Source organism: Misgurnus anguillicaudatus, chromosome 3 (genome assembly GCF_027580225.2).
Source record: "Misgurnus anguillicaudatus chromosome 3, ASM2758022v2, whole genome shotgun sequence".
NCBI classification, from domain to species: Eukaryota; Metazoa; Chordata; class Actinopteri; order Cypriniformes; family Cobitidae; genus Misgurnus; species Misgurnus anguillicaudatus.
The window spans coordinates 23,206,937-23,225,292 of NC_073339.2; the positions used below are offsets into that span (position 1 = coordinate 23,206,937).

General features: G+C 39.7%; 1 protein-coding gene across 1 annotated transcript in view; it reads left to right on the forward strand.

The window, feature by feature from the left end:
* The window catches only part of lmo7b (LIM domain 7b), a 109,130-nt gene that overhangs the window by 73,944 nt on the left and 16,830 nt on the right, over positions 1–18,356 (forward strand). Inside the window, 8 exon segments of the mRNA XM_055206644.2 lie at positions 760–785; positions 2,253–2,360; positions 3,094–3,183; positions 3,610–3,827; positions 4,089–4,133; positions 6,417–6,472; positions 6,580–6,745; positions 15,240–15,482. Of these exon segments, the coding sequence (XP_055062619.2) occupies positions 760–785; positions 2,253–2,360; positions 3,094–3,183; positions 3,610–3,827; positions 4,089–4,133; positions 6,417–6,472; positions 6,580–6,745; positions 15,240–15,482 (952 nt within the window).

An 18,356-nucleotide genomic window follows, 5' to 3' on the forward strand; every position in this document is an offset into this window, starting at 1 on the left:
GAGAAATGGAGGACCAGATAGATATCGTAACGTAAGTTAGTCAGGCAGACAACAAATTACTCACTAGTCCAACAGCATGACAAGCCAACATCGGTCGGGGCAGCCCTCCACCTCCTTTAGCTCACGCCAGCGAGCAAACGCTGTACCAAGGTTTATCCTCGTATCCTCGCCTTTAATTTTGTCGCTCTCCCTTTTTCTCTTCCTAGACTCCTCCGACAAAACCGTTGCGTTCTTGGGTTTCGTTGCTGCTTCGGCCATGATAACAACATACACCGTATGATAGCACAAACAAATGCTAGTTAGGCTCTCACGTCCGAACTTGATGAAATGGGGGTGGGGGCGGAAGTAAGGTATGCTGTAAAGCAGTAAAATTTTGTAGTTCTTTTTGTGCTCTGGTTACTACCTGCACCCCAAAGTTCCATAGTGCCAGTAAAAGCGATACAGACCCCGTCAGGCTATTGCATACGTGTCATTCAACCTATTGTAAGTCAATGTACCATCACAAGGGTCTTGGAAATATATTATGAAGGTTGAAAACTAAATGGTGTTGCTTTAAAGCCTGCACACCAGCATGAGACTGAATTGGCTGTGCGCTCTTTTGATCAATTTGGCATTGCTTACAGTTTTATGTCATATGAGCAGGGTGGGCGTGGGACTTAATCCACCGAACAGCATAAGTCTACAGGTTACAGGACTGGGGAAATGTGGACATTGTTTCAATGGATAATGTCTGCCCCCCTTTTTTTTTTTGCTTATTAGGAGGCTCTGAGTCTGCCATATCTGATGTGAGTAACTGCTGTCACTTAAAATGAAGGGGATAGTTCCACCCAAAAAATGTTGTCATTATTACTTGCCCTCTGTCAATCTTGAACTCGTATGATTTTCTTTTCACAATCGAAGTCAGTGGTTCTCAAACTGGGGCGTGTGAGATGGTGCCAGGGGGCCCCTAGTTTTATGCCAATTTATAATGCATCAATTTATCATAAATTATGTGTAACTACTGTACGCCTCAGAAAAACAAGGCTACTAATCTTCAGCACTGCATTGTATTATTTAATGTTTTGTTTACTTCAAATTCTAATTTTGAGATTTCTTTGTCATGAATTTTCTTTGGGGGGATCGCGAGACGATGCACCCCACACCAGTGGGGGCGCACGCTCAAATGTTTGAGAATCCCTGATCTAAGCCAACCAGGATGTTTACATACAATAAAGTAAAAGGTGACAAGGGCCTGTCTTCAGAACCATAAAATGCATCATATAATTACCATAACAGTAGTCCATAACAGTCTTGGACCCTATTGTACTGTACGTTATTCAGCAGCTTTGTCTTAGAAACAAATTTACTCTTTGTTGTATTTATTGAATCTCTTCAGATCGGTTTGAATATAGACACATGTTTGGACGAAAATCCATTGGGAATATGCACAGTAGATGCAAAACAATCTTGAACTTGCCATATTGTATTTGAATATACCTCTATGTAAATTACATTTTCATCTTTTGATTCCAGTCATGCAAATAGCAAAGCCATTATTCTGCATCAAAATTTCTCTTTGTTTCATGAAAGAAAGTCATATGGGTTTAGAACAGGGGTGGGGAACCCTGGTCTTGGAGGGCCATTGTCCTGCAGAGTTTAGTTCCAACCCTAATTAAACACACCTGAAAAAGTATTTAGGATTACTTGGAAATGTAATGCAGGTGTGTTTGATTATTGGAAGAAAACTCTGCAGGACAGTGGCCCTTTAGGACCCAGGGTTCCCCACTCCTGGTTTAGAATGACATGAGGGTGAACCATTTTGTGGGGATGTTAGACATTAAAAATTGCAATCTGTAACTTTGCACAAGTTGTGCTTTGGATCTGCTTCTCTGCATGGATCAATCTGATAGCTTGAGGTATATGTATGGGTGTCAGTTACCATGTCAGAGCAAAACATTAATTGTACATGACACTAGGATGTATGTCAACAAGGCATTTATATAAAAAAGTTAATCTAAATGAATAAGTCATCTGTTTTTGTTTTTTTAAAAAAAGAGGTACTGGTGTTAAGTTCTAAACAACAGCACAAGCAGATCAGATCAAGTCACTCTATCCAGGCTAGCTACCACCCAAGCAGATTCTTGCTTAATTGATTTTTGTTTTCACCCAAAAAAGTTACAGATTGCAGCCCAAAGTAATTTTAAATGAACTCCCATCTAAGAAATATGCCATCTAAATATCCACATCTTATATGATTTCATCTTAATACTTAGCTTCAGGTTCCTTCCATCAGTGCCACCTCATCTCGTTGGTTGTGGGACCATGAGGAGGAGAGGAGGCGGCAAGAGAAATGGCAGATGGAGCAAGAGCGCCTCCTGCAGGTACCACCCAAGCAGATCTTTTTTCACTGGGGCTTCCACTTCCAATGCTCGGCCAGACCTGCCACTAGCTCAGTACCAGCTCACTATCATTCACAACCTAATAAAGTTGCCTGAAAACACAAAATAACTATTATGAACATCAGTAAAGGGTCATCTTATGATCAATATATTCTATACTGTACTCATTACACATTTATACCTCTTAAGTTCAGCTTTAGCTGTTACTGAATATTTATTTATTTATTGTTTACTTGCAGTCACTTTGAAAGTTTTTTGCTTTTTTCAACCATGTTTTAGCCATGGTAAATCTGCATTGGATGGCCATGTCTCATTGATATGTTGACAAACTTGATTTTTGAGCTAGTTTTAAAAGGACCTGAGCACGGAGCCAGAGCTTGTTTGCATTTTTTTTTTTTTTTTTTTTTTGATTAGGTTTGACTTCCATTGCCAGCCCCAGTGGAAAAGGGGTGTTTCCCAGTTCTGGAGTATCCAAACAACTTTTTTGTCTCTTCAGTCAGTCAGTCTGTTTCAACCTGTTATTGACTGTCAGAAAAGTGATTTTTCTTTTTGAAAGAAATTATTTTCCTTTGGTGGGCAGATGTTTTAGTACTGTTACTAATGGTTTTACATATTTTTGTTTTCATGCCTTCAGACATTGGCTAAAACAGCAGTACTTTATAGCTAGTTCAGGTTTGGTTTTTGTGTAATATGAATATGTTTGCATGTGTTTCAGGAGAAATACAGACGTGATCAGGAGAAGTTAGAGGAGGAGTGGAGGAGAGCTCAACAGGAGGTGTATGGAGAGGAGCTCAGGGGTCTTGAGGTCAGAAGAATATTTAAGGTTGTATTATTAAGCATTAGTAAATGCATTAACTTGCATGAACAAACAATAAACAATATAGTTTTTCACCATTTGATGAATTCTCTTTAATGTTTTCCAATGCCAATACAGTTATTCATGTTAGTTCATGTTATGGTGCATTAACTAATGTTAATTAACAGCTACAACGTTTGATTTATGATGTATTGGTAAATGCTGAAATTAACACGAACAAATGTTGTAGAAGAATTGGTCGTTAACTAATTGTAATTGTACTTATTGTATTAAGTTACTAAAAATGCATTTTAGTGAGGTGTTGCATAGCACAGGGAAACGTACCGTTACACAGTGGTTTGGTTGCCTCAACACTCTACTGCCATTCTAAATACTAAATAGGATAATACGTTTTTGTCATCCTTTGGGTTTTAGGAGCAGAAAAGCCAAGATGTGCTATCCAATGGAAATGCCACGTCTTATGTTACACCTCCCTTCTTTAACCAATCCACCATTTACACTTCAGTGACACCCAATCAGAATGCAGAGAAGGTGGAAGTAGCACAAAACAGACAGGGTGCTGTACAAATAGCACCAGGACATCACTCACAGAGGACGGCAGTGGAATGTGATTTAACCACAAAGAGTCAGTGGTAAGAAATATTCCAATACAGGTTGGAAAATATTCAGTTTTATTGGGTTTTAAGCCATTTGCGGTTTATGCCAAGAAAATATGTGGATATTACATTTTTTCCCTAAATATGTAATGTGGATTTCAGAATCCGGTCTGAAATTGTAATTTGATGCAAAGTTTTGGCATAGACTGTAGTGTTGTTTATTTGTGGTCTAAGCATATATTGCTTGCTTTGGTTATTGTATGTATGTCTGTGTGTGCTGCTTGTGTACTGCTTCAGGTCAGAGGAGTCCTATGGGTTTGCCATACTTACAGTTTCAGACAGGTCAGTTTGCTTTTGTGGTTTTGTTTGTTTGTTTTACTGTAATTGTGGCATAAGATAAGACATGTTGGCAGCGCTTGCTCTGTGCTCGCTCTGTGTCTTAAAGTCCCCATGAAATAAAAATGTCTTTTTTTCTTTTAGTAAGATTATGTTAGGATAGAGGTTATAAGCTAGTGTGCTTCAAAACAATGACTACATTTGCATTGAGAATATACAAGCGTTCAAAATGTCCTGTGTACCAAATAAAGTCTTGAAATTTTATGGCATCATTCTACAATTCAGCTTTTCAAGAAATTTTCTGTTCAATCAAATGCTTTCTAGACTCTAAAGCGCCATGCCCCCTAAATTGTAAGAAACAAAGCTGCATAAACTTACACACTTGTTTATTTATTTACTAATATAAATATGGATAGTATGAATGTTGTAGTGTTTTTGAAAACAATGTTGACGGATGATTACATTTATGGATGTGAATTTCAGTTAATTTATCTGACTGACAACCGCAGCGAACGTTAACCGTTAACTGAGAAGATTTTAATATTAAATTGCCATTGGGTAAAAATGTGACCTGGTAAAACCAATACAAACATTTTATTCAATTTAAACATGCAAACGGCAGCAACAGATCAACAAAAGAACCCTGACTCATAAATTGCACAACATTACATTATCAAAGAGCACGTCCAGAGGATTCATATCCAAAGAGGGTGTATTGTTGTCTCTTCTTTATCTGCCACAGTGGCCTTTTTTAAAGCATGAAACATTTCTTTTGCGTCTTATTTCTCTGTTCATGCAGAGAGAGATGTTTGTGGGTAGGGTCTAGGATGGAGGCGATCAGCCAAGGTCTGCCGGACATGTGCGAGAGTGAGACTACTTCATCTTGTGCACACATACGCATCTTCTTACAGCTTCCAAATCATACTCAAGTCTGGACACACATGCTTTACAAATTATTTATTTTACAAATTATTACTTTACCACACCATCAGGGCAGCAATAATTCATGTAATGTACAGGCCATTCACAAATTAAGGATAGAAAAGTGGCGAAATGTTGGCACATGTTGACGCACTATGCGTTTAACAAATTCTTTTCTGATTACTCTCATAAATTCTTACCTTCGGTTAACAGTTAACCAGTCAATATATAAACCTCCATTGTTTATGTAGTGATTCAGCGGGAGGAAAATATTTAATGTTACTTAAAACACTATTGAACCTTCTACTGAAACACTACGTTAAGAGAATTCCCAGATTTAGCTCGAAAGGGAATAATAAGTGTAATTACCGCTAATTAACTATACAAATTTATAAGGTTTTACCTGATTTAGCAGAAGTAGTAACAATAAATGTATGCATTTATTCAGCAAATATACTCATACTTGTACATTTAAGAAGTTAATTCCGTGGCTTTTAGAAAATAACGTTCTTACTGCTATACAGTATTACCTCAAAGCTTATAGCAAGATTAAAAGGCAGATAAATTGACATTGATTTGCTGAGCATTGAACACTGAAACAATTAAATTGTGAAATGCAAAACCGGTTTATTTAGCTAACATAACACTACGAAAAACACACAATACTAACTACACATGCAAACAAACAATAAACATAAAACATGTTTTATGTTTATTGTTTATTGAAAGCGAAAGGATGGAAAATGGTAGAGAGAGAGCAAAAAGAAGGGCAATCACTAAATGATTACACATCTGCACAAACCATCAGGACATCTAAGAATCTCCTTAATAAAAAGAAGCAAAACTTAGGCATCCGCGAATTAATAAACAATACTTGCTTTGGCTTTTCAAAGGCGCGTTCAGATGCTTGTGCACAAAAGAGTATGAGGAAAAGTGTTCCGCTGGGTTCGTGGTCACGTGACTGGGTCCTTGAAGTTGTTCCGTTGCGTGTATAATTCCTTGCTTTTTCCGTTGACCGGATTAATCGGAGGAGATGTTCGAAGTTGCCAAAGTGAAGCATGCCCGAAAAACTGTCCTAAGAGCAGGCAGGTCTCACCAAGTGAAGGTGAGTGGGGAGAGCCCCTTTTGACCTTTGAGTCCAACCCATCATAGTTGAAATGGCCAATGCGAAAGGTTGTTGATGGAGCGGGAATATTTTCTTTGCAAAAATATTGATGTCAATGTTCTGGAGTACACTAGCATATACAGTAGATGACACCAAAGCTAACACTAGCTGATTAGAGGCTCTACCTCACCTTTAAAGTTGCCCTTGGATTGGTGCTGTTTTATTAAAGGGTGTTAATTAATTGATTGATTAAATTTTTATAGGACAAAGTCTAAATCAACCCCTGCGCTTGAAGGACTTCACAAACAACATGCAAAAGGTCTGATTCACTTTGTTTGAATTATTCTTATGCGAGTTCTAGTAACTCATGCTGTTTTCGCCTCTTTATTGGTTGTCATTTCTGCTCTGTTCTCTGATTGTCTGCAGGCAGCAGTAAGGAGAAGGGCCAGGTGTCACAGGCAGAACAAGAACGCCTACAGATTTTGGAAGAGATGAGGAAGAGGACTCCACTTCTTACAGACAGCAGTTGGATACGCCAGCGCAGTCCTAGCATCAACAAAGAGCCCATTAACCTGACATCATCTATCAGGAGGTCCTAAAACTAATTTCAAGTGGAATCTTCGGTTGCGTTTACACTTGGCATTAACATGCGACCTGTATCCGGATGTTGTCCACATACACATTGAAAAGACAAGTGTAAGCGCGTATGTGATCGGAATGTTATCCGATCTGTGTGTCCTGATGCAGAGGTAGTCGAGGACGCTTTGTGATCAGATCTCAGTGTAATGTAAACGCAATCCAGCCATCGTATATGCATTTACAGGTCAACGTCACAAAAAACCCCGCCCACTATCATCTCCTCTCACTGACAACTGTCAAAAATAAAGGACGTTAGGTCATGGAGCGCAGGTGAGAGACGCATACATTCATATTTGTGGAGCAATGGAAGCTACGCTTAAAAGTATTTTAATAAATCGATATTCAAAAGCATTTTAACACTGCTGACTGTATTTAAGTTATTCAGGCATATGTTATATGTTCCTATTCATAGAGAGATTTAATATTTAATGGCAGAATTCAGGATCGTTATAATGTTTGAGTTTCCATGGTGACATATCAACGTGAATGTTGCGCTTCTTTCTGGTCAATCAGCTGTTTCTGTCTCATTTAATACATTTTAAGTTACTTTAAAACACGTACAAACCATAATAACATTAACCAAATACATTTATTCAGTGTTGGTTTTATGCAAGGTTACTTATATGTGTTTGTAAATTACATTAATTCTTATGCACTATGAACAGGAAATTTAGGAAATTGTTAGCTCTGTAACCTTGAATTTGTTAAATCATTATTTTATTTATGATTTATAAAAACAAAAAGGGAAAAGAACTTATGTTCAAACACTAAGAGTTATTTAGAAATGTTTTCATATGCCTTGTGCATTTATTTCTATGTAATACTTTTTGGTGCATCTGCCCCTTTAAGGGAAGTGCGCATGTGTAAACAAAGAGAGAGAGCGGAAAGTTTGTAGAGTGTTAGGCAGCTGTTCATGCTTCTCTGCCGATGCTTCCGAATAAACATGAAACGTGAATTATTACCGGTGTAACCCGTGTTTATTTATGTTTATCCACGCCGAAGGGACTGGAGTATTACAACAGAAAATAAGGGTTACAGACTGGTGGCAGCGGATCGAAGTTCAAGAGTTTCTGGAAGTTTCACGGCAGTAGCGTTCAACTAAAACGACACATTTCTTTTATTCAACGCGACGCATGGTGGTGAGATATTGCTGAGAGATTTGGTCTGTTTAAAACGATGTTATCGCCGCTGTATACTACGTTCAACAGTGCCTAAACTCACGTAAACATGTCTACCGAGTCTCACGTGCGCTCCACGCGAGCTTCGTCTCCGGATGAGAGTGATGACGATGAAGTAAACACTACTGATCGTCGTGCAGAAAACGCTTCTTCAACTAATCACACAACAAAGGTGCTGCACTTCAAAGTCAATCTTCCACCGTGTTTTCATGGGGACGGTAAGGATAAAGACAGTTTTTCATTATGGAAAGCCCGATTGGAGCTTGCTGTTAAGGCCTGTGCTGATGGACAGACACAAAATCTAGCTGCTATTTTGCCTACTAGATTGAGTGGGGATGCTTTAGCTTACTGGCTCTCACTGTCGCCAGAAACACAGCAAAACTATGAACAGTGTGTTACTGCATTGAATGATGTTTTTGGACAGAAACAGTTTATGCTGCATTTTCAAACTTTTGTCAATGCCAGACCACGTATGCCCAAAGAATCTTTGGAAGTATTTGCTGCTGAGATCACAAGACTTGTTTTTGAAGCTTTTCCTAATTATGGTGAATCTGCCATTGCTATGGAAAGATTCCGACGATTCATTGCTGGTCTTGACCCGGTTCTCCAAGCAAAATGTCATGAACATGGTGCTACTAGCTTAGAGGAGGCTTTAGCCATTGCTTGTAAGTGGGAACGAGCACAAGAAGTTTTTAAACTCGCTCCTGTTTCTCACAGCCATATTTCAGCTCAGACATCACATGTGCCTTCAACTTTGCCCAGCGGTGAATCCCTTTCTGCAATGGTGTCTACAAAAACAGTGCCATCCTCAGAAAATTCTTCTGAACTAATGTCTGCAGTAAGACAGCTAACAGCAGATGTTAAGACTCTCAGGTTGGAAGTCAGTCAGATAAAGAGACAACATGATCACAGTTTTCAACATGCTTCCTTCAGACAGAGAGGCCACTCACCTGAACGTGGTAGAGACGAGCGTCGTTACTCTCCACTCTTACATCCAAGGAGATATCCATCATCGCCTGCATCATCTCGTCAAGGTGAGCCTTACTCCGCCAACCACCGAGATGACAGACAAATGGGATACAGAGATCGTCATGTCAGTCCATCTTCACACTACAGCGATCGTCATGTAAGCCCATCTTCACACTACAGAGATCGTCATGTCAGTCCATCTTCACACTACAGCGATCGTCATGTAAGCCCATCGTCACACTACCGAGATCGTCATGTCAGTCCATCTCCTCACTACAGAGATCGTCATGTAAGCCCATCTCCTCACTATCGAGATCGTCATGTTAGTCCTTCGCAACGTCATCGAGATCTTCATGCCAGCCCTGCTTCGCTTCATTATAACCAGCATGACAGCTCTTCTTTGTATCATCGTGATCGTTATGCCAGCCCAACGTCTGATCATCGAGATCGTCACTTACATAACACTTCACATCGTCAGGATCGTCATGCAACAGGGTGGTCTTCCAACAAATTTTCCAATGAGAAATATAGTCAAAGATCTTCTAGTGACCGCCTGCCCTCTACTGGTGATCATCATGTCAGTTTCGTTGACGGGGATTCAGATCTTCAGGGAAACGACTGGTAGCAGGTACCATGGGCCAGGTATCTGCTGAGTCTATGACCAGGCCCAAGAGCACTGAAGTAACTCATGCTATTCCTACACCTTATGTTTTTGCTGTTATTGAGAACATTGCTGTGCAAGCTTTTGTAGACACAGGTTCAGAAATTTCTTTGATCAGTGAAACATTAAGAATGTCAGTTCCATCTCTCATGTCAAAGCCTATTCAGAAATCTTTTCTTTTGGCAAAATCAGTCACTGGTGATTATCTTGACACTCTTGGTATGTTGCCCATAACTATTAGGCTGGGTGAGGAAGTGTTCTCACATGATGTTCAGGTAGTAAGAAACGCTACACAGCCAGTTATCCTTGGTTGGGATTTTCTTAACAGACATCATGCTATAATTGACCTCAGAGAGAATCATTTAAAATTGTGGAACTGCACTGTTCCTCTTTTGTGTTCACATGACATTGTCCCTCTTAAGAGTAGTGCTGTTACTTTGGAGCCCATTCTGATCCCTGCCAGGTCACAGATGAATGTTTTGGCAAAAATTCAACCTAAAAGTGGTGAAACAGAGTTCACATACAATTATGTTGGCCTTTTAGACCCTGACACACAGACAGTACCAGGTCTATATGTGGCACGTACTGTAACCGCTGTAAAAGCAGGTGTGACTTGCGTTCGAGCAATGAATCTCACATGTGAAGATTGTCATGTTCCCTGTGGCACGAGGCTAGGTGAGTTTCATTCCTTAGTCACGCAACCGGGTGAAGAATACACAATGCCAGAACCCACAGTAGCTCAGATACAGACACAAAGTGAGCCCTGTCCAAAACTTAAGCTAGACCTCAGTCGCTCTACGTTGGATAGGGAACAACAGATTCAGCTGGAGACTCTGATTTCAAAATATTCAGATGTCTTTAGTGCAAATGAGCATGATTATGGTCGCACTGATTTGGTTAAGCATACCATCCGTACTGAAGGTGCTCAACCCATTAGGCAGAGGGCTTACAGAACATCACCATCCATTCGAGCTGAGATAGACAAGCAAGTTCAGCAGCTCCTTTCCCATGATGTTATTGAGGAAAGTTGTAGTCCCTGGGCTTCGCCTGTCGTCTTAGTAAAGAAACGAGATGGCAGTTATAGGTTTTGCATTGATTTCCGGAAGCTTAATGCCGTAACTGTAAAAGACTCATACCCCTTACCTCGACCTTCTGATGCTTTAGACAGCCTGTCAGGTGCATGTTGGTTTAGCACAATGGATTTGTCCAGTGGATACTGGCAGGTTGAGCTAGATCCTAATGATAGGGAGAAAACTGCATTCAACACAGGTAGTGGTTTATATCAGTTCAAAGTTTTGCCAATGGGTCTAACGAATGCCCCTCCAACTTTCCAACGTCTAATGGAGCTGGTGCTACGTGGACTTCATTGGAAGCTTTGTCTGGTTTACCTTGATGATGTTCTTGTGTTCAGTCGAACTTTCAGTGAACATCTTAGTGGTCTTGAGGAGGTTTTCAGCCGTTTTCGTTCAGCAGGTCTAAAATTGAAGGGTAGCAAATGTCACTTTGCTTGCAGTGTAGTCTCATATTTAGGTCATGTGGTATGTCGCCAAGGTCTTCGGCCAGATGAAAGGAACCTGGAAAAGGTCCGGTCGTGGCCTACTCCCAGAACTGTGACAGAGGTGAGAGCATTTGTTGGTTTGTGCTCCTATTACAGGAAGTTTGTGAAGAATTTTGCTGTGGTGGCTGCACCCCTTCATGCTCTAACCCAAAAAGGTGCTGTCTTCAAATGGTCGAGTGAATGTGAGGAAGCGTTTAGGTCACTGAAACACGCCCTCACTAGTCCTCCCATTGTAGCTCACCCTATATTCACACAGCCTTTTCTACTGTACACGGATGCTTCACAGGATTGTGTAGGTTCAGTGCTCGCTCAGATTCAGGACCAAAAAGAGCGCGTAATTGCTTACGCCAGTCATGCTCTTACCACTTCTGAAAAGAAATGGTCAACTTATGACTGTGAGCTGTGGGCTGTGGTGTGGTCTATCCGACATTTTAAACATTTCTTGTCAGGAATTCCATTTAAGCTAATTACCGACCACAAACCCCTGTTGAACTTGAAGACTGCCTCAGTTGATACTGATCCAACAGGTAGACGGGCCCGTTGGATACTCGAGCTACAGGTTTATGACTTTACCATACTTCATAGAGAAGGAAAGCAGCATAGTAATGCTGATTCTTTGTCGCGGCGTCCTAGCTCGCCTGTGACTGAAACAAAGGCAGTGCAGTGTGTAATTTCCAGCCATACCGCTGCTGAAAGGGTCTCTTTTGCTGAAGTACCAAAGTGTTATGGTGTTCTTCCTGACACAAGTCCAACATTATCAGTTGATTTGGTTGAATTACAAGCTCAGCAAAAGGCTGACTTTTGTCTTAGTACTGTCATAGACTGGAAAGAGAATGGTGATCAGAGACCTCCATTAGGCAGACTCAAGCGTTCGCCTGCCACACTGAGAAAACTTTGGCATGAATTCCCCAAATTGTCAGTCCAAGATGGTGTTTTGTGTCGTAGAGTGAAGTCATCTCCTCATAGCCCTCCTAGTTACCAAGTAGTCTTGCCTGAGGTACTCATTCTAACAGCTCTTAAGTGTTTTCACGGGGAGAAGTTTAGTGGTCATTTGAGTGCTGAGCGTACTTTGTTGAGAGCCAGAAAGATATGCTACTGGCCTTACATGTCCAATGATATCCAGAAGTTCTGTGCTGAATGTGTATCCTGTCAGTTATGTTCTTCTACCACTCATCACGAAAGGGCCCCATTGCAGTCAATTAATGCAGAAAGACCATTCCAGCGAATTGCTGCTGACATCACTGAACTACCTGTTACTACACTGGGGAATAGGTATGTTTTAGTTGTAATGGACTATTTTACCCGTTTTGTCAACCTTTACCCTCTAAAAGACCAGCGTGCGACAACTGTAGCACAGTGCATTTTTGAGGATTACATTAAGCAGCATGGGGTTCCTGAAGTAATTCACACAGACCAAGGTAGACAGTTTGAGTCAGACTTAATTAAACATCTGTGCAGTCAACTTGGCATTGAGAAAACACGTACCTCTCCCTACCACCCTCAATGTGATGGTATGGTGGAGAGACTGAACCGTACGTTGAAACAGCAACTCTCTAAGTACATGTGAAAGTGGTGGTGAATGGGACAGATATCTGCCTCAAGTGGAATTGGCATATAACTCTAGTGTTCATTCCAGCACTGGATTTTCTCCTTTCTTTCTTGCACACGGTAGAGAACCAAGACTACCTGCGGATATCCTTTTGAACTGTAGTCCTGCTTTCATTTCTTGTACGCCAGGCACCCCTGCGGATTATGCTCGTGATGTGACCACGCGTTTGTCCTATGCTTTCAAAGATGCTGCTGAGCAGTCTGCTGCTGCTAAACTAAGTCAGAAACAGCAGTATGACAAAAAGACATTTTTCCACCCACATAAGCCAGGTGACTTTGTGTTTTTGGACGATCCAGCTCAAAAGCAGAATAAGCTGGCTCCTAAATGGAAGGGGCCGTTCAAAATTCTTAGAAGACTGGACAAGGGTGACAACCCTGGGGTAACTTATGAGATCACAGATCCACAAAATCAACAGTCCAGAAAGTGGGTTGTTCATCACAATCGCTTAAAGACATGTAAGGGTTCTTTTCAACATTTACCTGCTCCTACTGTGCCAGTTTTGGGGCCTACTGTTGTGGATAGTGATAAGGCTCCTCACTCAGTTCCTCTCACTGCATTGTCAGGAGCTTTGCCTTTCCGCCCATCCACCCCGCCATATGTACCTAACAAACCTGAAAAACTAAATGCTTGTGGGTCTAGAACTGAATGTCAATCTCAAACTCTTTCTTCATAGTGTTTCCCCTACAGTCGCTCAGGTTCCTGAACAGGTCATATCAGTGGACCCTCTTCAGCAGACTCGTAGTGGCCGTGTGGTTAAAAAACCTGTCAAGTTAAATGATTTTGTTTGTTGAGATGGTATTCACATATTGTTTCTCTGTCCTTTCCTGTAAAATGTACTGTCAAATGCATATAACCAGTTTACATATGGTTTTGTGTTAACTGATTGGTTGATCTGTTACAGTTTGCAAAGAATTACAGCATGTACGGGATGTGTTCTATGTCTGTGGAGTGAATTTATACTACATGGCCATGGCTGTATTTTTTTTTGTTTGTTTGTTTTTGTGCTGCAGTACTTATTCAGAGTGTTTATGCACTTAAGTTGTATGATGTTGATTTAGAAATGGGTTATGTACTTTTCAGTATTATATTGAAGTAGAAACGAGGACGTTTCTTTGTCAAACAGGGGAAGACTGTAACCTTGAATTTGTTAAATCATTATTTTATTTTATTATTTTGATTTATGATTTATAAAAACAAAAAGGGAAAAGAACCTACGTTCAAACACTAAGAGTTATTTAGAAATGTTTTCATATGCCTTGTGCATTTATTTCTATGTAATACTTTTTGGTGCATCTGCCCCTTTAAGGGAAGTGCGCATGTGTAAACAGAGAGAGAGAGCGGAAAGTTTGTAGAGTGTGTGCGTTAGGCAGCTGTTCATGCTTCTCTGCCGATGCTTCCGAATAAACATGAAACGTGAATTATTACCGGTGTAACCCGTGTTTATTTATGTTTATCCACGCCGAAGAGACGGGAGTATTACAACAGAAAATAAGGGTTACAGCTCTTTTAATTCAATCATATTAAAATTACCAGGAAACATAACTAAACAACAGTTTATGGTTAAAATATAAATATACATATAAGTTCAGACAGAGCCAAAAGCCTGTTATTAAGGTAGAATAAAACAGTGGAGTCGGTCATGTTTCACACGGATTTTGTTGTTGATTTAAAGCATGCGGGTGAAAGTCAAGTTCAGGTAAAGTTAAACAGGACATTCATCCGCGGTGCGGACGCTATAAGGCTTTTAAAGATAAGGCTTTTAAAGCTAAAAAATATAACGCTTAAAATGTGAACATCACGGTTGTTGGGGTTGCTAGTTATTCTCTGCTGTTGGCTTCTCAGTAGCACTGTACAATACGGGATTGCGGTTAGCGCGAAAACCCTAAATCATGTGGCTAAAGACAGCTGTACCCATTTTGATTGACAGCTATTCATCCAGCGCATCTCCCCGCATGGGATCCGATCACACATCCGGATACAGAAGCCACTTTGATGTGGACAAATGTAAGCGCGCCGTGTCCTGATATACTGATGATCCGATCTGCGTAATCGGATCACCGAGATCGCATGTTAATGCAAAGTGTAAACCCAGCCTTCTAGAGCAGGGCTATTCAAATTTTACCGTGGAGGGCCGAGCACTACAGAGTTTAGCACCAACCCTAATCAAACTTAACCATCTGTGATTGTCTAGTGATCATGAAGACTTTGATTAGCTTGCTCAGGTGTGTTTGGTCAGGATTGGAGCTAAACTATGCAGTGATCTGGCCTTCCAGGGAATAGCCCTGCTCTAGAGGATCAGATTTGCGTCTTTGTCTCATAATTCCATCCCTAATGTAACAATATTGTTTCATTTTCTTTAGAATCCCTCAACAATTTTTATTACTTTAGCACAAAGTAAACATTTTCTTTCACAGCAATTTTAAATGACAGCTCAAATTTCCTGTTCTTGTACTGTCTGCCCCACCATTACAGATACGAGTCTCTGGACAACCTCCTCACAAGCAACTCCTTGTCCAGGCAGTCCTACACTTCAAGCAGACCTCGCTCTGCATTGGGCAGCACTGGCACTTACAGAAGCGGACGTAGCACCCTGGGTCCTAGTTCAGCTATCTTCTCTTCTGGTCTTAAACAGAGCTCCTGGTTTGCCTCCAACTCTTCCACTCCACCAGTCACAACTTCAAGTGAGCCCCATCCAAACTCACAGCAATGTTGCAGGTATGAATCTCTCGTAGCCTACAGGCATGAAAATCCCTCACCTTTCAGCGAAATTCGAAGTTTTTAAGCCAAAAAAGGTGACACGTGAATCGTGTAGCTTCGATGAGAAAACATTTTTTCGGGGGAGAGGGGGTATCCAACATGTATCCCAGAATTTAGGTTTGTTTGAGATCATTCTGCGCTGCAAAAAAAACATCAGGCAGGCAGGTGACATCAAAGTATCACGAGAGTGAATCGGGAAGTCTGCTTTCGAATGGCTCTCGCACTACTGTGATGTCATCTGTCTTTCTGTGTTCTTCGTCATACACGCTTGTTGAAGATGCGTAGAGCGACTGCCTTCAGGACGTAAAGTCAACAGAAAACGCTGTAAACTGTAGAATTCTAATGCGGCAATCAATTAAAACAACATATATATATATATATATATATATATATATATATATATATATATATATATATATATATATATATATATATATATATGAAGAGTTTGGTTCCAAAACGCAATAAACGCCATTTTTGAAAAAAATGAGTTACTGCCAGAATCAGTATTATATCAGGTCAGTTTTATAAAGTAAATTCTTAATTTTATGCAAAATCCAATTTCCGCAGTGTTATTCTGTCATCTTTTCTCCCTTTTTTCCCAAAATGCAATAAACGCCACTTACCCTTTTCTACAGAATGCCATAAATCCACTCCTCCACAGATTACAGCGCACCATTCACGCAATGTAAACAAAGAATGGCGGCGCGCTGAGTACACGGAATCCTAGTATTCCTCATCTACTTTGTACTTCGTGATCACCAAACAAACAAAAACAAAATAATACTTTGATAGCATTGATAAACCTGTGATGGTTTTCTGTGACGGGAAAGAAACGTAAGCCATCAACATGTAATAATTTACGCAGAGGAACTCGGGAGACCGGTGCTTGTTTGGCCGGGCTGACAGCATCAAGTTACTGTCATGATAACACATTGACCCCAGGGGATCTTATGAAAAACTTTCCATAATTTTACTCAAAGTCAACGAAAATCGAGCAGGACCAAAACATTTTACAGCTGATCGCTTTGAAAAACGTTAAGCGAGGACGTCAGGATGACTTCTTAATATCACAAAGTAAGTGTTTTGATTAATGACATTAATGTTTATATTTTTAATTAGTGTGTACAACTAGTCAACTAAATGAATATAACATGGCAAAGATGAATGCACATTTATATAGGCGATTGATTCAATAGATTTATAGCATTTTTAATAAAAACTTGTCATGGATTTATTGCATTTTGTGGAAAAAATAATCCATTTTTATAATAAATCTGTGAAAATTAAGTTATGGATTTGAATTTTTTATGTTTTTATAACCTAAAGATGCTATGTGAAAGTTTGTAACAGAAAATAGTGGTTTTCATCTTGTCACTTTCTTGGTATAGAAAACACGTTTTTACCGAAATTTGTCAAAATGGATTTATTGCGTTTTGGAACCAAACTCTTCATATATATATATATATATATATATATATATATATATACATACACAGACTGACACTGCAAAGTGACCTAAAAGATTTTTTGTTTGAATGGATTGGAATGAATATGGACATACTCCTCGCTAAGTCACATGGGTCTACTAGTCTACGGCTGTAAGTACTTAAACTGCAAAATGTTGCATGAAATGCTGTAATAAGAACATACTGTTACTAATACTGTTAATGAGAAAGTTTACCGTTACAGTAACATTTAAGCGATTTTAGACTATTTGAGCGATAAAGATGCTAAAGTGAAGTGTTTTCGGTCCGCATACGCGCACAAACTGCAACGCCCACGAACTGAAACGCGTTTCAAAAATCACGCAAACACAAGTTCTTTGGGCTTGACAGGAGATATACAAACTATATTGTAATACCACAGTCTCTGCAAGAATTCTCATAAAAACAGTAGTTTATCATAAGTGAGAAGTTGATCATGTTTCAGTGTATAGATCGCTTCTCCGTTGTTAAAGGGACAGTTCGTCTTATAAGAAATGCTTATGTTTGAGTCATTATATTAATCAAACTACAGAAGACAAAAGGAAAATCACTTTTATAGCTTTAAAAAGATCAATTATATTAATTTATATCATAAAAAAACAGTGTTATATTAATTTGATACTGTTTCTCTACCTAATCAATACTGCTACTTTGTTCTTTTCGATTTGATATGCTTGTAATGTCTTGATTTGTTCTTATTTTATTTTCCCACATCACATTATCTTTTTTGCTTATCTGAAAATTATTCAACCCATGACTCAAAAACCATAATGTAATTCATTTAACCAGTACTATATTGTAAAATTAAGTCATTTTAAAGATGTCTTCAGGTCCACCCTATTCCAAGGCCAACTTAAAATTTTATGGCCTTGCCACTGATTGACAGATTATGGCAAAATAAAATTATTGCAGATGTAAAATAGTAAGGAGATGCCACTTGTTACAGCTTTGCACCTTTATCCACCCATTTAATTAAACGTGGTTTCGATTACTAGTCAAATGTTAACAGAGGCCACATCGCCCCTCGAGCACCCTTCTCACCTTTTTCACCCCTGACCCGTTTTCATGCCTGAGCCTAGGTTTATATGCAGTAGTTAAGAATGAACTGGTGCATAATGGTGTTACAGAAGAAAAACCAAAGCATTTGTGTTTAAATGCATATTAAACAATGCATAGTTCTGAAGTATTTGCTGCTCTTTCTTAAGAATCTCACTTCACCTTAATTTAACTATACTGTAGGGATAGGCACAAGTACCGCAACATGACATCAATGATCGTGAAAACGTCTCGGTTACGTATGTAACCCACGTTCCCTGAAGGAAGGAAACGGAGACATCACGTCGTG